The sequence below is a fragment of the Puma concolor genome, chromosome B1 (assembly GCF_028749965.1).
Source record: "Puma concolor isolate L17-30 chromosome B1, mPumCon1.1.hap2, whole genome shotgun sequence".
Taxonomy (NCBI): Eukaryota; Metazoa; Chordata; class Mammalia; order Carnivora; family Felidae; genus Puma; species Puma concolor.
Window position 1 is genome coordinate 14131623 of NC_141670.1, and position 21828 is coordinate 14153450.

Sequence of the window (21828 nt, forward strand, 5' to 3'; positions counted from 1 at the left end):
CAAAACATAAGACCCCTTATAATCTTATATACACTCACTCTCTCACTCTTGCTCTCTCTTTCTCTCTCTCTCTCTCTCTCACACACACACACACACACACACAGTATCACTTTCTATTCTACATGATGAACTTGGGATTTCTCTCTACCACCACCACCACCAACAACAACAACAACAACAACCCTCCTTTTAAAAGAGGGAGAAAAACCACTGGTTTTATAGCCATATGATGTTTGGACACAGGATCTGCCAGCCTGGTGATGAGGTGAGAGTTTGTGCCCCAGAGAAGGAAATAGGAAGCAGGTGGTTCTCCATCATCCTGGCAAGCAGTTTACCACTGGTTATTTAAGAGGTGTTGACAGGGTCTGGCTGAAATTCTGGAAAGCCCACAGCTCCTGAATTCATCCTCTCCTAGCAACATGGACTACAGGGAATGCCATAGCAGCATTTTCTGAAAAACATCAAAAGAGAGATGGAACAGCATAAAATATATTAGGTGAAATGCAATTTCAAATTTTCCAGCAATGTGCTTAATATACAAAATAATCTACACCCAACTGTACTCATAAAGCTGCAAGCCTGCTGAGTAGTTCTGTAACATTATAACCTCCAGAATAGAATAAAAGCCTGATTCTGAGCTTAATGGCTTTTGGAGTCACATGGCAGTATTTTAAAATACCATTTTAAAGGTTTCCAGGTTCTCTCCCCAAAAAGTTCGCCTCCACCTGTGCACAGTGAGCCTTTGAAGTCATAGCTGATGGCGATCAGAACTTCTGTGCCCCTGGCCAGTCCTGCCGGCCTTCAGCATTCATCTTTGATTAAGAATCAACTGTTGATTTTAATTCTCTCAAGTTAGGGGTTTTTATTAATAGAAAATGGGTTGTGGAAGCCGCATATCCTTGGGCAGTCGCTTTTGTTTGTTTGTTTTTTTTTTTTTTTTTTAATTTTTTTTTTCAACGTTTATTATTTTTGGGACAGAGAGAGACAGAGCATGAACGGGGGAGGGGCAGAGAGAGGGAGACACAGAATCGGAAACAGGCTCCAGGCTCTGAGCCATCAGCCCAGAGCCCGACGCGGGGCTCGAACTCACGGACCGCGAGATCATGACCTGGCTGAAGTCGGACGCTTAACCGACTGCGCCACCCAGGCGCCCCATGGGCAGTCGCTTTTGAAAGCCAGTAACATACAACTTCTATTTAAGACCAGTCTTGGCTAACTACAGAATCCCTTTGTTTTCCTCCACTGGGTCTCCTTCGTGCTGCTGTGCGTTGTTGTTACCCTCCATTACCACTTATTCCTCGCACAGGATGCAACTTCGCACTCGTGACAGTTTATCTAGTCTCACTGAGTACCTATTAGACTGGGTTTTCTGTAGCCCTTGGCATCGTTTCATCACTGAGGCTATTGTCTTCGTGTCTGAAAACAGAGAGTGGGTGTTGCATTGTAGAACGAAGGCAAACATCTTGTTTGTGAACTTGGGTGTTTTGTTTTTGTTTTTTTAGTTTCGGGTAAGGAATGAAATTTCTGAAAGCACAAAATAACTCTAACACCTTTCCTTTCGAACGTTCTTCCCCTAGATGTTAACAGCTGGCTGGTGACATTTGGCTTCCATTTGCACAATGCTATTCCTGGATTCCCCGTTCCCAAATTTGATTTAACGGAGCCTTCTTACGAACTTGTGAAGAGTCAGCAGTGGGAGGATGTGCCGGTAAGAAACAAAAAGCAAAACTATGAAAAGGTGATAGATGGCTTATCTGTGCTTACTTCCCCCTTTAATCAGACTACCCTTGTGAAAACTGCACCAAAGACACTTTTTGATTTTCTTTTTTGACTCTTTTAGGGAAGAAAAACATCACTTCCCTCCACATTTCTGTTCAGCAAACTAGGGGCCTGTTAAACAGGCTTAAATCTGTTCTTAGTGATGCTAATAAAAACATAAAAAGACATTATCCGAAGGTAATAAAATGAGGGAGATCATTTTTGAGTGCAAGGTTTCTACAGAGAACCCCCCTGAAAGCACATTTATAGCGCTTGGGACCTTAAGGCAAAGATACAATAAACAGGAGGGCAGGGGATTCATATTACAAATTAGCAGGCCCACAAACAACGCCACAAAGTTCAACTTTTTTCAAATATGAACAGTGTGTCATGGGGAAAGATTGAAAATAAAAATAAAATGTCCTCTGGTAAAGCTCCATCTGCAACTAGGTGTTTATAGAATTTTCCTGAAAATAACATTTCAGGAGGCCTATAATTGTTCCGAGAGCTAAAAGAAAAGAAAAAGAATGCAAAACTGCAAAGTCAAAGCTGCCATTTCAGAAATTGGCACTTTTAATTCCCACCATTCAGAGATCAGAAAGGAATGTACAAGAAAACACTAGAGTTTCTAGCTTAAAGCAAGAATAATTAAAGATCAAGAAATTGGGTTACCCCATAATGATAAGGAGAAGAGAGTGCAGAGTTTCTTAGAAAGATTAATTCCCCCCCCCCCCCCGAGCAATTCCCTATGATTTCAGTGAATACAAAGAGAAAAGGCAATCCTGGCTAGAAAACACACACACACACACACACACACACACACACAAAGTATATTCAAACCCAATACCTCTGTTTTCTGGTACATGTTTCATACTTAACATAAAACAGTTCCTTCTTCGGGGTGCCTGAGCGGCTCAGTCGCTTAATCATCCAACTCTTGATTTCAGCTCAGGTCACGAGCCCATGGTTCCTAAGATCAAGCCCCTCGTGGGGCTCTTTCCCTCTTTCTCTGCCTCTCCCCCACTAGTGCTCTCTCGGTCTCTCAAAATAAACTTTAAAAAAACATTTTAAATAAAAATGAAACAATTTCTTCTTCAAGATGTCACCTTTACATTTTAAGAAGCAAAATGCATCGAGTTTCCAAGGTCTGGCCACCATTTTAACATTTCTAAGTACAAATATGTCTACACCAATAAAGTGTCATGGAGAGAAGACACCGTGAAGTTTCCTAGTGCATTTGAACAGGCATGTCCTAATTGTGTACGACTTTCCAACATGTCTGAAAATACTTAAGTCTTACTGTACAAATGGACTTGCCAACTTTGTTTCCTAGGCAGTCTGGTACATACGGTGCAGGTTCTCTGTCGAGAGAAGCGCACCATAAGGACAGCTCGGAATCCCCACCAAAGACACTGAGGCTGCCCCAAGTGCCCAAAAACAAATGTTTCTTTCACTGCTGCAGATGAAACAGATGTTTCCATTTGGGAAACACTGGCCAGACAAGCATCTGGTCGTAGCAGAAATGGCCGAGTTAAGATGCCCCCAATTTAAAGCATTTGCCAGTGTAGATGGTCCACTGTCCCTAAGTCTACCAAAAATGTTTGCCTAAAGTAATAAATACTCGCCTCCAGCTGTCCCATTGTGCGCTCGTCCCCGTACACTTCTGCAATTATGCTGGCGGAGATTCAGTTGAAAACTGTGTGCACCAGGAGGGAGTACAGAGTTTACCTAAATTAAAGCACACGAATTTCAAAGCCTGTGAAGTAGGACGCAGTCATCCCGCAGCGAGCACCACAGCCTTTCCAACCCTTGCCTGTGTTGGCTGCTTTTTCCTCAGGCTCCCAGGCAGAAAGCTGCTGTGACGGAGACCCTGATAAGCTCGGTTCCCCAAATGGGATGGGCGTGGGAAAGGGACATCTAGAAATCGAAGGGAAAAGCTAAAACCAGATTTTGCCCACGTTTGCCCAGATTTTGAAACCACACACCTCTTAATACGTGATGGAGTCACCTCTTTTTACGTTTCCAAACACATTTGGATCGGGGCGCCTGGGTGGCTCAGTCGGTTGAGCCTCCGGCTTCCGCTCAGGGCATGATCTCAGGGTTTGTGAGTTCAAGCCCCGCGTCGGGCTCTGCGCTGACAGCTCAGAGCCTGGAGCCTGTTTCAGATTCTGTCTCCCTCTCGCTCTGCCCTGACCCTGCTTGTGCTCTGTCTCTCTGTCTCTAAAATAAATAAACATTAAAAAAAAAAATTAAAAAACAAAATACATTTGGATCAACTTGACGGGAGGGGACCGTGAGCGAATTCCTCTGCCCAGAGTTTTTTGAGCTTTTTCCTCTCCAAAGAACCCGACTGGGGTTTTAGTAAATGCCTGGGAGCTCTCCACAGAAGTACCCCCACACACACACACACACACACACACCTCTTTTTGTCGTCGTCGTCGTCAGGACTGGGACCCTGGCCCCCCAGGCGGCCAAGACCTACAGCTGTTCTCTAAACCGAACCCCCTTCCCCGTTCTGTTTCGCTTTTCAGCCCATTTTCGGAGTTCAGCAACAAGTGGCGAGGCAGGCCAAGGCCTTCCTGTCCCTGGGGAAGATGGCAGAGGTCCAGGTGAGCAGGCGCAAGGGCGGCGGCGCGCCCTCGTGGCTGTGGTTCGCCACGGTCAAGTCGCTGATCGGCAAGGGCGTCATGCTGGCCGTCAGCCAGGGCCGCGTGCAGACCAACGTGCTCAACATCGCCAACGAGGACTGCATCAAGGTGGCGGCCGTGCTCAACAACGCCTTCTACCTGGAGAACCTGCACTTCACCATCGAGGGCAAGGACACGCACTACTTCATCAAGACCACCACGCCCGAGAGCGACCTGGGCACGCTGCGGCTGACGAGCGGCCGCAAGGCCCTGGAGAACGGCATCAACGTGACCGTGTCGCAGTCCACGACCGTGGTCAACGGCAGGACTCGCAGGTTCGCGGACGTGGAGATGCAGTTCGGAGCGCTGGCGCTGCACGTGCGCTACGGCATGACCCTGGACGAGGAGAAGGCGCGCATCCTGGAGCAGGCGCGGCAGCGCGCGCTCGCCCGGGCCTGGGCGCGCGAGCAGCAGCGCGTGCGCGACGGCGAGGAGGGCGCGCGCCTCTGGACGGAGGGCGAGAAGCGGCAGCTGCTGAGCGCCGGCAAGGTGCAGGGCTACGACGGGTACTACGTACTCTCGGTGGAGCAGTACCCCGAGCTGGCCGACAGCGCCAACAACATCCAGTTCCTCCGACAAAGCGAGATCGGCAAGAGGTAACCCCCCGGCCCCGGCTGCCGGGGACGGACGGCGGCCACCCCCGCGCTGGGAGGCGGACCCAGCGGGTGTCGCTGCGTTTCTCTTGAGCCTACACCGCACCTCTGCTCGGATTTTTCTGTAGCACAATCCGAATCGGACTCTCCGACACAGAAGAGCCTTCCAGGAGAATGATACTGCTATTAAAAAAAAAAAAAAAAAAAAAAAAATCCCCCCCCCCGAAAAACAAAAACAAAAAAACTTTTTTCTGAATGACCTTAAAGGTGATCGGCTTTAAAGAATATGTTTACATATGCATATCGCTGCACTCAGTTGGACTGAAAGTATTAAAAGGAAAAAATAAATAAATAAGTGAAAGAAAGGAAAAAAAAGGCCTAAACATTTGGGGCTAGGCCGTCTGTTCCTTCGAGCCACTGTATTTAAGGTAAAAATGCATACGGTGTGTCCAGATATTACCGAATTGTCGACCTTTGCTTACAAGAAGTAGTCTCTCTGCATAGGATGTGATCTATATCTCTGTTAATTTTAAAATGTGGGGCAAAATTACTGTTTATAGACAACCCAACTGCTTTCCCTGTGCTGCTTTGTAAAAGGACTTTGGCACAAGTGACTTCTGCGACGGCGGGGATTTCATAACGGATTTTACAATGCTAACGTGGTTTGCCTTGGGGAAAAAAACTGGCAAATAGAATCCATGTCACTGATAAGCAAAGGAAACCCTGATTTTTTTGTAAATTATGTGAGACAAGTTGTTTATGGATTTTTATATGAATTACAATTTACTGTACATCAAATATTAGTCTCAGAGGAGTTAATTTATGTAAAGTGTTTAAAAAGTTTATACTTAAAAATAAAACGATAAAAACATGTGAACTGTGTGATTTTTTTAAAAGGATTGCACCTTTTGTTATCTGTTATAGCTGTACAGTATAAATTATTATATTGTAGAGATATAACGACTTATGCCTATAATGTCCAGAAGTGTTAATATTTTTGTATTAGGTTGAAAAAAAATGTGCAACTTTCTATCACTAGATGGATAGGACAGTGCAATCCTAAGTGGGTAGCTAATCAGAGAACTCCTTTCTCTTCTCTTTTTCATCAGGCCAGTGTCCTCAACCTTTATCAACTAAGAGGCACCGTAGAAAACTAAGGCTGGTGGAATGTAGCGGAAGATACAGAAAAAAAAAAACAAAACGAAACAAAACTGGGCGGGAGAGGTCCTTTCTCGTCCCTAAAAGTCGAGGGGAGTTGATATAATTAACCACAGGGTTTTTACTGTTAACCATTCCTTGAAGCTCCATTTCTCGATGGAGGCAAGAGACCACATCAGATGTTCCGGGAAATATTTGTGAGCAGGAAAGGATCTGATGTAGTCATGACCGTAAACATGTGTCTTAAGATCTAGGGAAGATAGCAGAAGCCGAGCAGCGCCGAGAGGGCCAGATGGAGAAGGTCAGGGTCACTCTGCTTGTCTGGGGTTTGGACCATCAGGTCACCAAGAGGGACGCAAAAGGGAGACAAAAAGCTCCCGTGAGCCCCCGTGACAACCATCCCGGGAGCTGGTTTGAATGGCAGCCTCTGCTCTGTCTCCGGGAAGCGGGGGGGTGGGGATGGGGGTGGCACATCCAGCTGGACGCGAACCGCCAGCCGTGCCCTCCCGCACACACGTGCGAGTGGGACCGCGCGTGGCCGCCATCTGCCCTTCTGTGCCGGCCCACCGCGCTTGCAAATCTCTTTCGTGAGCACTAAATTCAGCCACAAAAATATTTTTAGAAAATATTTCTCAGTTCATTGAGCTATAGTACACTGTTTTCCTCTATGTATAATGGTGATAAAATATAGCAAGTGAACATGTCGTAAATATAAAGGTTCAAGTGATGTATTGAAAATAATTTTCTAACTGCTTTGTATGTATCACATACTCTAAATTGCACAGTAGGCGTGTTTATTAAACAGATTGGCTGGGAAAGTTTCAAAATAGCTACTGAATTTACAGTATCAGTGCTATTACTGTCTTTGTGTATTTGGTAGAGCATACCGAAGTAATTAATCTTCTAATGAATGCTGATATTTTATTAGAATGAAAGCACAGATTAGCATTAATATTTTTTATCCTGGAAATCCTTTGGCAAGTATTATGAAGCCCCAATTTAGAAAACTATGAGATTTCAAACCACATGAACATGGCTCTGTTTTACAGTTTATTTTTTAACCTGTTAACTTAGGTGTTTGCAGTTCTGTTCCGATGGAATTTCTGCAGGACTGTATTTAGCATGCTGTAAGTACTTTTGGTTAAAATAGGCTCTGAGTCTAAATCCTCAGAAGTGTCTCTGATGTATTGACCATGAAAAGCTTGTACCACATGACAGAAGTGAAATCATAATCTTACCCTCTTCTCGACATGGACTGGTCCTTTACATTGGCACCGATAAATAACAGATTTGGAGTATCTCCTGGTGCTTCTTTTTAGATGAAGTCAAATCAACCCAATTAGTGTCTTGGTAGTAGGTATAATGAGCCTATTTCTTTCTAAAAAGACTTGTGATCTGGACATGCTTTTACAAGAAATAGTGACCTTGGGGAATATGTAAACAAAAGACCTTTTTCTAAGAGTTGCGGGGGTGGGGGACTGGATAATGAAAAGAATTAGCTTACAAAAAAAAAATTGATATTCAAAGTATTTTAGGCACAGCCAGTCAAAATGCTTTCATGATATTTTGAGATGTAAATTTTGTCTGATTTGTATTGTTCTTTTCATTTGCCTTCTTAACTTTATATGTGACCTGAATTTTCCATAACTTGACTATAGATTGCATCTAGGCATTCCAATAAAAGCCAAGCCAATGTGTGTGTGTTTATATATTTTTTTTAAATCTCGGGCTACCCAGCTCGTGTTTCATTGTGGAAATGCAAAAAGATGCAGTTGGGGGATTGATTCGTCCGCAGCCCAGTTGGTAATATCTTTTCTTTGAATTTTTTTTTTTTTTTTAATTTTTCCGTCCACTGGCCAGACTACCAGCTCAGCAGTGTGGACTTCACAGGGGACTCTTCCCATGGCCTACTTTAGAAAAACGTTAACTACACCCCCACAAAGCCCAACATTATCACCGTAAAGAAGAATAAAAAAAAAAAAAAATACTGCCCATTACTGCTCGAAAACAGGCCTCGTTCCTGTGATCCTGGCAATAAGTGCTTAATTAAAACACTTGATTAGAATAATCAGTTTAGGCCTGATAGGCTCCCAGCCTCCTGGAGATGTCTAAATCTACATACAGGCCGGCTGATGAGAGAGGATGCTTAGTTCAGCAATTCCAGGCTGGCAGGCCGGGGCTTTGATTTTAGTCTGAAAAGGCGGCTTCATCACATTTGCTTTGTAGTGACAACATGTTGATCCAACAAGAATCAGGTCACTCCGCTTGGCAAACTGGTCTACTTTTTTTTTTTTTTTTTTTTTTACTCCTCAAATTAGACTTTAACACGCTCCAACCGGGGAAACCCAGAAAAACACATGCACATTCCTACTTCCGTCTTCTACACGCCTTTCCTTGAAAGCAGCGTCTGAACAAATGCAGAGAAAAGCGCTGTAGGTAAAAATGGCACCTCCGAAAAGAACGTTCTGGGTATGGGGTACGCTGCCGGCACTTCTGTGACTGTCCCATTCGCCAGTTGACATGCATCACCCGTTACCTAACAGTTGCACGCAGTTTCAAGTGCCCGACCCGAACGGAAGCACAACACCTGATTATAAACACCTCCAATCGGCACCAGCCCTCAAGCTCTTGAAGAGACGAGACAGTTTTGCCTGCCCCCCTGCTCTCTGTTCACCATCTTTTCTCTCTTTTATCTTGGTCTGCTCCCAAATGAAGCTGTTTCTCTCACCTGCTGAACAGCGAAATCGGCTGTCTGCAGCGCTTTTGAAATGAAGGATTCCAAAAGGGGAAGGCGGAAGGCAGCGACCCACATCATGTTCTGTCTGGGGCAAACCACCCGGGCAGCGATCCCAGCAGCTCCCTTGCTGTAAAGCAGAGGAGGAAATGGGCCCGGAACAAGAGCACGAACTGCACCCACCCCCCTTGGGGGCGGTCAGCCCCTGCAGAGTGGAGCCAGCCCACCCCCGGAGTGGAGGGAGGGGGGGGGCCCTGAAGGATGACTTTGCTATTCACTTCGAGAATACCCAGATTCTATCTCACTCTCCTTTAGAGCAGTGATCATGTGCCAGCACCCCAGGCCAGGCAACACGTCACATTCTAGACGTGGAGCCTGCAGGGACTTAGGAAAGTGTGAGCGTGTTGTTCAAGTTCACAGAAGTGGCTCTGGCCAAGGTGAGCCACGATTTCCTGTCCGCACCCTCCACTGCGTGGGCTCGTCTCCTGATAACACCCAGGAGGGCACTGGGGATGCTTCTTAGCACCCTCGTTCCCACAGGGCCCTTAGTCTTTCCAAAGCAGCAGTCATTTAGACGTTTTTCACCACATAAAAATGCCCCAGGCCCTCTAACAGGGCACGTGTCTTGAATTCCCCTCTGCCTGCCAATATTTCTGGTTCCTCAGCCCCCTCGTCTTAGATAAGAAAGTCTGCTGTGCAGTATGAAAGACTGCATAATTTCTGAAAAGACTTCTAAAAAGAATGACCATTGATTTGCATACATGCACGTGTCAAGCTATTTATCTAGATTTTCCACAAGCTATGCCTCTGGCTTTGGTCAACGGACCAAACCAAAGAAAAAAGAAAAATTGGGGGGGCCTGGGTGGCTCAGTTAAGTAGCCGACTCTTGGTTTCTGCTCCGGTTACGATCTCAGGGTTCGTGAGTTCGAGCCCCACATCGGGCTCCACACTAACCATGTGGAGCCTGCTTTGGATTCTCCCTCTCCCCCCTCTCTCTGCCCCTCCCCTGCTCGTACTCTCTCTCTTTCTCTGCCTCCCTCTCCAATAAATTAATAAAACTTTTTTTTTTAATTTTTTTTTCAACGTTTATTTATTTTTGGGACAGAGAGAGACAGAGCATGAACAGGGGAGGGGCAGAGAGAGAGAGGGAGACACAGAATCGGAAACAGGCTCCAGGCTCCGAGCCATCAGCCCAGAGCCCGACGCGGGGCTCGAACTCACGGACCGCGAGATCGTGACCCGGCTGAAGTCGGACGCTCGACCGACTGCGCCGCCCAGGCGCCCCAAATTAATAAAACTTTTTAAAAAATGTTCAGAAAAACTAAAATAAAAATTAGTCATAAGTCACGATTACCCATTTTAACCACAGAGTTAAGCCAGATACCAAAGAGGTACTCGTAAGCCATTTGAGTTTTCTACCTCCCACATAATGAATAGCTTCTCTTGCTAAAGTTGCCATTTTCCCTTCATCACCTCTGCAAGCAGTGGTCTCTTGATGTCAGTTAATCACTAACAACTTGCAGGTAAATTGAGTAAACCTTTTCATTTATGAACTGTCTTCAAATCCTGTCGTGGAGGAATACGGGATTCCCAGAGTCCCGTGTGCAGAGAATTTACTATAAACCGGTTCTAAACCTAGAGCAACACCACGATTCAGTTTAGCGTTAATGGGTTCCACAAAGCAAATTTAATCAATCCTTTTGGGACCGAAGCTGAGGAAAATTAAAATTAGGAGCATAAGTTGTGACTTCTAGGGCAAGACAGTGGCTTGGTTACACCCTCCCGTTTACTGCTTATAGAGTGAATCGTGAGCTGGGCCTGCATTTAGGGAGGGAAACGGCTTCCATTTACTTGCGTGCACGATTTCCTGAATTCCACCCACAACGGCTCTTTCTGTCCAGGGCAACTCTCACCGCGTACAACGGACAGGATTTACAAGTGGCCCACTGACTGGGTCAAAAGGGATTCCTGAACATTTTCACGAGCTAACTTGTGAGTGTGGGTGTGAGGGGAGCATAAATACCCAAGGAGTTACAACGACAAGTTCTGTGGGATCAAAAGGCTGAAAACGGAGCCGCCCGGCGGAGGTCTGGGAGGACGCACACCAAAGGCTCCTTTCAACCTGGCCTTTCCATCACGAAAGTGATTAATGACCTTCACCTAGGTGAAGAAACCACCCTATCCCAAATTTTCCTTCAGAATTAATGCCAGGGAGAGTCTGGTCTACAAAAAAGTCATCCGGGACTCCTGTCTCTACACACATGAGGCCCTTTGCTCTCACGTGCCTTCTCTCTCTCTCTCTCTCTCCTCTCTCTCTCACTGGTTTTACCCTCATAGAAGCTCTCTGGGCTGAAACCCTTCAACTTGTATCTACACACGTATCTTTCTCAGGCTTAGAAGGAAAACCATGCACCGCCCTGCGGTAGGCCACATTGACTTTAAATAATTGCCCAGGACATCACAGGAAACTAGAGTCTCTTGTCCCCACCCTCCTTAACAAAAGGTTATAAACAAGCAGATGTTTATGACCTCCTCACTTCAGCTATGACATTATTTCTAGGGTCGACCCTGTAGCGGGAGAGAGGGGGGAGGCGCTGGGGTTGACAAGTGCGGCTGCAACGCGCAGAGAAGATGCTCTCCCGGAAGGAGAGTCGTGCTCAGGGACCTCGGGGAAGCCGGGAAGCTCAGGGCCCGTGGGAGGGAGCGGAGGAAAGAGCGTCCTTCCGTAGGTTCCCCTCCAGCTCAGGGCTGCCCTCTGGTCTTTCCCTCGAACCTCCGGGGCTCTGGCTCCTGCGGAAATGAAAAGCCAGGCCAACATCTGGTGGCACACTGGGGAGGGCCTTGAGGACGCCTTCTTCTCCTTCTCCTAAAATCCCAAGGAGGGTCCGGGTCAGGGAGGACGTGGGGCCAAGGGCTCCTCCCGCACCCACCCTCCAGGTTAGTGCGGCTGCCCCGGCACTTTCGGGAAGGGCTCCAGCGCCCCCTAGTGCTGCGCATCGTTGGTGAAGACCGTGACCGAAGCCCCAGCCGCGGCGCCCAGACCGGAAACGAAGAGGCAGCCACCCCTCCCCCCTCCCCCTCTTCTCCCTGGTTAGGCCGATTCCAATTATCCTCCGTTTCCCCGTCTTTGCCCTGCCCGGAGTTTCACACATAAAACGATTACATCTGCTTCATGCACTACCTCACCGAGGCCTGGTCCTTGCAAAATTGCTCCCCGAAGATTTCCCTTCACGTCAGGCAGAAACTTTGTCAAACAATGTTCTTCTTGCTTGGCAGATCAAAATAAGGCCCTTCCTCCCAGGAATTGTCCGCGGGCTATCTGAGTTTTGCAGCCGCCCCCACCCCGAGCTATCTCATTGTTTCCCTTCTACTCTCCGTGTTTGAACTGTCCTGCTGCCGGGAAGAATTTCCCAGAAGGACAGGACGGATCATTTAAATTCAGATTCAGAGTGGCCGCTTTATTTCTGAGGGAGCCTGGCTCTCACCGTAAGTGCTAGAGTGACATCCTGGAAAAGTGAACTCCCTCCAGATTCACTGGGCCGCAGGGGCCTGAGCAGGGCCTCTGGCCCCTCATCTTGGCCTCAGCGGTGGGGACAGCCATCTCCTTCATCTGACCAGCCCTGCAGCGGCCATGGGCAGGAAAGATGGGGATTCGGCCTTCTGTTCCCTTGTCACCCAGAGAAGCCGATGGATGCCACGTTTTTTTTTTAATGTTTATTTATTTATTTATTTTTGAAAGAGAGTGCGAGAGGGGCAGAGAGAGAGAGAGGGGAGGCAGAGAATCCCAAGCAGCAGGCTCCACAGCTGTCAGCACAGAGCCTGACGTGGGGCTCGAACTCCCAAACCGTGAGATCATGACCTGAGCCGAAACCAAGAGTTGGAGGCTTAACCCACTGAGCCCCCCGGGTGCCCCCCAGGGATGCCACATTTCAATAGCAGCCTGAACTCTGGTGTCCTGCCTTCAGAAATGGCCCCTGCGAGAGCCCATCCTCATTTTTGGAGGCCCGTGTGAAACCAACAGCCCCCATCCCCGACCCGAGTCTCCGTGGAAATGAAAAGACCAAGGCTGGCACATTAAAGCCAAAACATCACCTTAAATGACGACCAAGTTGAAGAAAGTAGCTTCACAGAAGTAAAACAGGCTGCCATCCAGATACCCCGCCCCGTTTCCCCAACAGGCCCCCTCCTGGTGGGGCGGTGAGGCCCCCATTCTCCCCATGAGCCAAGAACGCCTAGTTCATTCTCCCCAACTCCCCAGTAAGGGTAAAGCTCCTCTCCTGCCCTCTGGAGGGCTGGAGTGATGGGGAGAGAGAAACCAGGCATGGGATCTCACACGCACACACACACGCACACACACACACTCACACACAGGTGCCCACACCCCCTTAGAGTCACCGGGGAGGAGGAATCTTGCACATCTCAGGACCCTTGGGTTTACCTGACTCTGCCACCAATGGCTTGTGGCCTCCAGCCAGGTTATACCAACCCCCTGGGCCTCTGACCAGCCCCTCCTCGCTGCTCTAACACCAGTGGATGTACTTGCCAGCCGCTTGGGAGACCACTCCCAAAACACAAGCTCTCGCCCTGTGAGCAGACCCCAGCCCTCCGCATAAGGAGACCCTCTTTTCATAATTCCCCTCCTGGCTTCACTCCCAGCCGCCAGCCCCCCCACCGCCACAGCCACACCCCAGGGACCACGATTCTCTCTGGGGGAGGAGAGCCAGGGTGCTGGCTTTTGAGGAGGCAGTTACTCCCCAGTCACTCTGCCGCTTGTTAAGATGGGGACGCACACTCGCCCCGCTCTTGCAAATCACAGGGAAACGGGACCAGCCTTGCCGCAACTCGGGGCTCTTTGGGCGGCCTCCGCCAATTAATGCTCTAGTTAATCAAACTTAGCAATTCCCCGGAGAGGCAGCACGGCTGGGAGAAAGCTCGGAGCGGCGGAGAACCGCCTGTTAGTCCGGACTCGGCCCGGTCCAGGCGAGGCCATCACTGCTGTCTCTGCTCCTCAGGCTTCCCCATCTTTAAAGCGGGCCTAGACCTCTGCCCCTGAGCCACTACGTCCCATCCTCCCATGCCCTAACTCCTGTCCGTGGTTAACACCGAAGAGTGTCTACCTAAATGAATACCTTGGTTTCTTGCTGTGGTGAAGAATGGAGAGAGACGCCTGACACCCAGGCAGGAAAGCATCAGGTCTCCCGGGATGTCCCTGGTTATGGGTCCTCTCCTCTCCAGGTACCACAGCCATCACGGAGGGGGTTGCCAGCTGGGCAGATGACTGTCAGGAGGGAGCTGGGAGGAAGGAGCCCCCCCCCCAGGGCCCGCCATGCCGGCACCCCATCTCCTTCCCTGGGAACCCCACCACAGGGAAGCCAGAGGGGACCCCACAGAGGGCAAGAGCCTGAGGATCCGCTGAGAACCCTCGTCCCATGGTTTGCAATGGTTTTTATGTGTGGATCTTGACGCCAACAAAACCTCACAGGAAACCGAAACAAAGGCCCAGCTGCTCAAATTGAAGTAGGCGTCCTACACGTGACAATGGAAGGGCCCAGAAAAGAAAGGCCCCTGTCCTCTAGGATTTCATGTCTAGTTGGGAGGCAGACGCGGATTCTTTCTAAACAGACTGGTGTTTGCTGTGGACCCCAGTTCTGCCTGGGGGAGTCCGGCAGCTTCCGGGAGGAGCTGGGACCTGAGCAGCAGGTAGGAAGTATACACAGTAGAGGGCAGGCAAAGGTCAAGGTACAGGCTCCAGATCCAGTCTGCTTGGGTCTCCCAGCTCTGCTGAGTAAGAGCTGCAGAAACTTCGATGGGTTACTTCACCGTCTGTGCCTGTTTCTTTTTTGTAAATTGGGGATATGGCTCCATGGGGGGTGGGGGGGTCGCTGTGAGGCTCCGTGAACTAGCAGGTGTCCAGAGCTTGGAACTGCACCCACCTAGGTTCAGTGCTCCATGTGACCTATGCTGCCTGCAGCCAGGCTCCCGAGGGGCGGGGTCGCCCCTAAGGCCCAGTGCCCCTGGCCCTCCCTGCTCTGGGGCAGCACAAGGTCAGAAACCCACCGCACAGGCAGTGGGGGTGAGTGCACGGGGCACCAGCCCGGGCAGGGCTGGGCTGCTGAGTGCCCGTCATCAGGATCACTGCCAATGGTGCAGGTGCATGATGGCCCCCACGACAGGAGTCTCGGACATGTGGCCCCCGGGCTTCCTTCAAGGCTTTTGCCACCCCCACCGGGCTGGGAACTGGCCCGAGACCCAAGGCTGGACCGCAGGAGCTGGGGCCGTAATCCCAGTCTGCCTCAGTACGATGTCTGTGCCCCTCCCAAGCACCTGGCTGCACTTGACATCCAGGCTCCGAGGTCACTGTACGAGGCCCCAAGCCTCTTCCGGTCCCCGCCCACCCCCTCGAGGCCACGATGTGCTGGACACATCCTGAGACCCAGCTAAGTGGACTTTCTGCCATTTCCCAAGAAACCCCATCCCTTCACACCTCTGTATCTTTGCACGTGGTGCTTATATCCCTTCCCTGGCTGGGCCTTGGCCCCCTGTGCTGGGCTCCTCTCTACACGGGCACCTGCTTGGTGAACCAGAGCACAAATCCAGATCTGATGGGTACACTGTGCCCTGTCCGAGCCATGAGCTGGTCTGGCTCCTTGGCCCCCATAAGGCCCGGGGACGGTGCTATTCCCGGGAGGGCTGGGGGTTCGAAAAGCACCCCCATATCTGTGTTCCAAACACGTGGTGAAATCCCAAGTAGCTGCCGTTCTGTGAAACATCCAGAATGCCAATCCAGAACATTTGCCCTTATTTCAAAAAATAAACTTTAAATTTTCAAGCATCAGCCATTTAACGGGGTAGAAAGAAGTGGTTTAAATTATCGAGTAACTAACGAACAGTTCAAAGTGAAGTGGTAACATTTAAGGGGCTCCCGTGATGCCAACAGCCACGAGCCACGGGGCGTGAGGGACACGCGGGCCACACAAAGCAGGAACCCCACGCCTCCTTCTGCCGCCGTCCGTGAATTGGGGTCTGTGGGTTCGCGCTGGGCGGCGGGTGCCTTCTCTCCCGAGGCCGGGCCCCTCTCGGTGTGGCTCCCTCCTTCCTCACCTCACCCCTCTCCCTCGGCTGGCCCTATTAGGGAGACAGCAAAAGCAGACTTCGTTGTTGCCACCGAAGTGGAACAGTATGATGTCCTGTTTCCCTTGTTTAAAGTCGGTAAATAGGGGCAAGTGGGTGGCTCAGTCAGTCGAGTGGCCGGCTCTTGACTTCATCTCCGGTCACGATCTCAAGGTTCGTGAGTTCAAGCCCCACATCGGGCTCTGTCAGCACAGAGCCTGCTTGGGATTCTCCCTCTCCGTCCCTCCCTCCCTCCCTCCCTCTCTCTCTCTCTCTCAAAATAAATAAATAAACTTAAAAAAAAGTTAGTAAATAAAAATGTTATGCTTCTCTAAAACTGGGCAAAAGGGTGCATGGCACTGCTTCTGAGCACAGGACTGACCGAAGACCGACCAGGCTTCCCGGGGCCCCCTGACGGCCCCGGCAGGCATCCAAACTCCCCCACATCCCTCTGGTCCTCACTCACGCCCAGCAGGCAGGAGCCGGGAAGAAAGAGCTGCCCCGCACCAGGATAAAGAGCCCCCTGGACCCACCATGCCAGCGCCCCACCCCCATCTCCGTCCCTGGACAGGTCCTCGCAGGAAGCCAGAGGGAGGTCCTGCGGGGGGACAGAGCCTGATCACCCTTGGAGGCCCCTCACCCCTTGGTTTGCAACGGATTTTAGCTGTGGGTCTTTATGCCAGTTAAACTCCTTCCTTCTCATGGACCGGGCACTGAGGGGGCACAGAGAGCCAGCTGCAGGGAACCTGTCCCATCCACACGGCAGGACAAGTTAAACTACTTGGTGGGGGTGGGGGTGGGGGCGGGGGCTCGGATTCATTCTTCCACCTAGGGTTTGGAACGCTTGAAGGAGAAAAGTCAAGGTAACGCCACCAAGCGTGGGCCAGCTTTCCCCTCACACTGGCACAGGCCCTTCTGTTCTTGCCGTCTTGCCTCCAGTCCCCTCAGGGCCAGAGTTCCTGGAAGGAGTCTCGCTCTCAACGCCTCACAAGGACACCTCTGTTCCTGAACAATCTCACTTTTCCTTCTGCTGCTGCCACAGGCGTTTAACATCTGGTCATCAAGGTCATTGCCTTCCTGGTCCCCTCCTCCTTGCTTGCCCTCCCTGCCGTGCGGGTTCACTCCATAAGCTCCTCCTTCAACCCCTCCTCGGCTCTGGCACCCGGACCCTCGACTCCCCCCATCCCCTGCCTCTCTAGGGGACCCCTTCGTCTGCTGCTGTCCCCAGTGTGGGCTTTTCCCGGGATCTGTCCTCAGCCTCCCCGCGCTTGTGGCCTCTCCCCCGGGAAGGGGGTACGGGGGGGGGGGAACACCATCCCCTCTCTCCTATTTCAGCACATTTCACCCTTCCAAGTGGGCTTCGCCCTTGGATCTCTGTAGAGATCTCGAGAGAGATGGGTTTTCTCCAGCGCCCTGTGGTCCAGGAAGGGAGAGAACGGAACTCTGCCTGCTGCAGGCTGTGGCCACGTTACGACATCCTGCTAAGCCAGCGTTTCTTACCGTCCGCTCGCAGAAACACCTGCCGTGCTTGGTGCATGCCGGACCGGATCTCACCTCCACAGAGATCCCTACACAACAGGAGCGCCTGGGGGGTTCAGTCGGTTAAGCTTAGACTCTTGGTTTCTGCTCAGGTCATGATCTCACGGTTCGTGAGTTCGAGCCCCATGTCAGGCTCTGTGCTGTCAGTACGGAGTCTGCTTGGGATTCTCTCTCTCCCTCTCTCTCAGCCCCTCCCCACTCTCTCTGTCTTGAATGAAAGGAAGAAAGAAAGAAAGAAGAAAGAAAGAGAAGAAATCCCTGCACAATAGATATATTATTATCTCCCTCTTTAAGCTGCGGAATCTGAGGCCCAGAGAAATAAAGTAACTTACCCAAAGTCACACAGCTCACAGATGCCAAAACTACAATCTGAACCTGAGCAGCTCTGACAAGATCTAAACTAGATGTGATACAAAGGTTAAACATGGCTCAACACTAAATACTCAAGAAGTATTCTGAGAGGACGGGTCAGACACCAGGCCCTCAGTCCCTCTCCTCCGGGCCCTCTTTCAGAACAAGAAAGTGGTCACGAAACCCAAGGTAGATCGGACTATCTCCCCACCTTACAGATGAGGAAACTGAAGCTAAAAGAGCTTTGTTCTTTTTTTTTTTTTAATTTACTTATTTATTCTGAGAGAGAGAAAGCACAAGGGGGGGAGGGGCAGAGAGAGAGAGAGAGAGAGAGAGAGAATCCCAAGCAAGCTCCACACCGTCAGCTCAGAGCCTGACTCAGGGCTTGAACTCAGGAACCACAAGATCATGACCTGGGCGGAAGTCGGGTGCCCAACCGACTGAGCCACCCAGGTGCCCAGAAGTGAAATGAGCCTTAGCCTGAAGCAGGGCCAGAGTGTGACCTCTGGTGCGGGAGGCCTCCTGTCTCCGTGGTGATGCACTGCTGACCCCAGACGCTAGACCCGGTGGGGTCACTCGTGCTTGTGTCCCCGGCTTCCGAAGCGCTGTCAGGCAGGTCACCAGGCTCCGCGTTCGCTAAACAGGTGACCGAGCAATGAAAGAATGAACTACCTCATTCCCCGACGTGCCCCTTCTGTCGAGGAGCCCCAGGAGGCCTCCTGGCCAGAGCTCAGGGCCCCCCGGGCCCAGGAGCCAGGGCCCTAACCACCCCTGAGGACTCCAGAACTGCTCTTTATCCAGAGTTAGGCCCCTTCCTTTGCTGCGCGGGGGCGCCCAAGTGTGACGCCTACGGACCCACACTGCGCACTCCCCTCGCCGTGACAGCAGGCTTCTTCTCGTGAGTGCTGTTCGTGACAGATCCGCCCTCGCCCTGAACCCTGAAGCCCTGGGCCTGTCCACCGACAGGTAAATCCGATGGCACCTATGGACACGGGCGGTCCCAGCCCCCAAGGCAGATGGACGGTCTTCCCTGGGATGTGGGGTGTCTCTGAAGCATGCTGCACCCTATCAACAATCCCTCTTGGAATGTGACCAGCCCCCCGCGCCCCTCTCTGCCTGCGGACATCCCACCACGCTGCCAGCTCGGAGCCTCTCTTTCAAGCTGCTCCTTCTCCTCCTGGGATCCGTTTTTGGCAAATGGCCCCACAGCCCTCCTGGAACGCAGGCTTGTGTCCTCAGCATCGCCTTGACCCCGTATCCAAATCAGTTACCAAGTCCTACAGATTCCTCCCAAACGGCTGGGCCGCCGGCCCCGGCGGTGTCCTCTCGGCCACCTTCCCCCCTCCCCCGACCCCCGAGACCCCGTGCTCCGGCCAGACCCACTGGCAGCTCCCCACCTCACGGTGCCTTTGCCTGACAATTCCGGGTCCTGAGATTTCCGCACAACTCCGCCAGCTGGCTTCTGGGTTTCCAAAGGCACCCGAGCGCCCCTGATTCACTCCACACACCCGCCTCCGTTTCCCCCCCCCCCACCCTCCCCTCCCTTCCCCCAGGAGGGAAATTGAAGACCGTTTAAAATAGAGCAAATCAAAGTGCAGAGCCGATGCCAAGGGCCGCTCAGCAGGAATCGCGGGGAGGCTGGCTCCCTCCTGCTGGAAGGCCTCCCCCAGGCAGGCATGGTGCTCCCTCTGTGCCTCCCCCCTGCGTATGTTCCAATCCTGCCAGACTTGCATCCAGCTGGTAGAGATGATGTTCAGACTGCAGGCTGCTGGCAGGGCTCAGGGAGCCAGGAGAGAGGAGCTCGAATGGGTTTAGAAGCAGCTCTGTGCTGGGCTCGTCAGCCACCCTCTCAGACTTCTGCGGGCACAGGTCAGAGCGGGGCCCTAGAGGCCCTTCGGTGAGCCGAGGGCCCACAGAAACGGCCGGGCGGGGAGGCAGCAAGCAGGGGCAGCGGGCTACGAGTGGGGTACAAAATGCAGGCCTCCCAGCTACAAATGAGTTTCAGATCAACAAGGAACAATTGTCGGTATAAGTATGTCCCAGGCCACATCTGGGACATACTTACACTCAAAACTTTGTTTGTTGTTGATCCAAAATTCACATTTAACAGAGTCTGCCGTTCTGTTTTGTTTCGTTTTGTGTGTGTGTGCGAGACTAGGGCGACCCTAAGGGAAGGCCCGGTGGTGCCTCTTCCTCAGAGCCCCACCTGCCCTTCCAGCTCCACGGAGGGAAAGAGGAAGGGGCTGGGAGGGTGGGCCAGGTTCCTGTAGGGCTGCCACGGCAAAGAACCACAAGCTGGATGGCTTCGGTAACAGACATTTCTCGTCTTACGGTTACGGAGGCCAGCAGTCTGCAATCCAGGCTCTCACGGAGCCCTGCTCTCTCCGAAGGCTCGGGGAGAATCTTCCCTTGCTTCTTCCAGCTTCTGGTGGCTCCCAGCCATCCTTGGTGTCCCTTGGCCTGTGGTGGCGTCCCAATCTCTGCCTCTGTCATCACATGGTGCTCTCCCCGTATGTCTCCCGTATCTGTTCTCTCTGCTTATCGGTTCACCAGACATCGAAGTAAGGCCCACCCCCATCCGGCATGACCTCATCTTACCCGATGACGTCCGCAAAGGCCCCATCTCCAAACACGGTCACATTCCGAGGTTCCTGGCGGACGGGAATTTGATGGGACACCGGTCAATTCAGGAGAAATTCACTCTGTATCCACTCACGTCCACTTCCCTGAAAATGTTCAGATCCAGGCGATCATAAAATCAACCACGAAAGAAACATCCGGTATCTGCTCGCAGAGTCAGCAACACCAAACCCACGTGACTCGGGGCGGCAGGGACTGCCTCTCTGGGTCACCTTGGGTCTGAGGGAGGAGGCCCAGAGCTTCCTTTCTCCTCTTCCTGCAGAGCCCTCAGAAAGGACGCCCTCGTGGGGCCCAAGAAACAAGCCTAACGCCATCAACGCTCCCCCCACACCCCCAAGAAAACCCTGCCCTCAGTGTTCATGCACTTGGGCCCATTAGCTGAGTCGCCCCTGAATGTCTGTGTGGGGCGGAGAGGCGGAGATCCTGCAGAGGGAAAGGAAAGATCCTCTGAAGTAAAAACTGCATCTTGACCCAAGTACAGGTTGTGTGGCCCGAGAGGCCCGGGCCCCCTGGCTCAGCCCAGGTTCACCGTGACTGGGGCCTGGGGTCTGGGGCCAGGCAGGTGCGATGCCGGCAGCGGGTACCAGGCAGAGGTGCAGATACGGGATTGGGCGGCAGAAGGTTCTGGGGAGACTCCCGGACTATCCCCTCAGAGGGGCAGACTGTGAGCCTCCCAGAGTCCCGCTGAGCCCCCCAAACCCCAGGCCTCTGGCCCACCGAGCCCACCACAGTGGTGGCTCCGGCCCCAAAGTCTGGGGTTCTGGGCTCGGCCTGTGTTGTGAAAATCCACAATGCCGCAGAGCTGACGCACAAGCCTGGGGTGTTTCCCTTACTATTTGGAGCCTCTCTGAGTGGAGAAGCCCTCGCTTCTGTTACCTGGAATCAATAATTCATTAACGGAGCTCACCGCCTGGGCAGCCATAATACATAGGAACAGAGAAGAGAGTAGTCTGTGACTTACTGCATTGAAACCACCTCACACACACACACACACACACACAGGTGCGCGTGCACAGAGGCGTGTCCGCACACTGTGGACAGCTCAAGGGCCCTGTTTGCTCGGCGTGTCCCCCGTGCCCCAAGATGCAGCAGCTGGGCAGTGCCATCTGGAGCCCAGCCCCACTGCACCTGCCACAGGGAGATGGCGCCATTCTTGCCCCGGGCCCCTGGCGAGCTCTCTCAGGGGTGACAGTGGTCAGTCTGGGGCTATGTCCCCACCAGCTGGGTCTGCAAGGGAATACTTGATTTGCTGGGCCGA

General features: G+C 51.7%; 1 protein-coding gene and 1 long non-coding RNA gene across 25 annotated transcripts in view; one reads left to right on the plus strand and one right to left on the minus strand.

Moving 5' to 3' along the window:
* Positions 1-7893, plus strand: part of TENM3 (teneurin transmembrane protein 3) — a 1294211-nt gene extending 1286318 nt beyond the window's left edge. For all 20 annotated transcript variants that reach the window (XM_086703136.1, XM_086703140.1, XM_086703142.1 and 17 more), the window contains 2 exons: positions 1578-1708; positions 4290-7893. In XM_086703136.1, the coding sequence (XP_086559262.1) occupies positions 1578-1708; positions 4290-5045 (887 nt within the window). In that variant the 3' untranslated portion in view covers positions 5046-7893. The remainder of the gene's footprint in view (positions 1-1577; positions 1709-4289) is intronic.
* On the minus strand, positions 185-20728 carry LOC147581467 (uncharacterized). 5 transcript variants are annotated; one of them, XR_015249919.1, is made up of 4 exons: positions 20529-20728; positions 18434-18566; positions 16507-16563; positions 15729-16055 (listed from the first exon to the last, which is right to left on the minus strand). It is a non-coding gene; the product is annotated as an uncharacterized LOC147581467 (long non-coding RNA). The 5 variants fall into 5 exon arrangements; XR_015249920.1 differs by lacking the exon at positions 18434-18566; XR_015249922.1 differs by lacking the exons at positions 15729-16055; positions 16507-16563; positions 18434-18566 and adding an exon at positions 185-451.
* Between the last annotated feature and the right edge of the window lie 1100 nt (positions 20729-21828).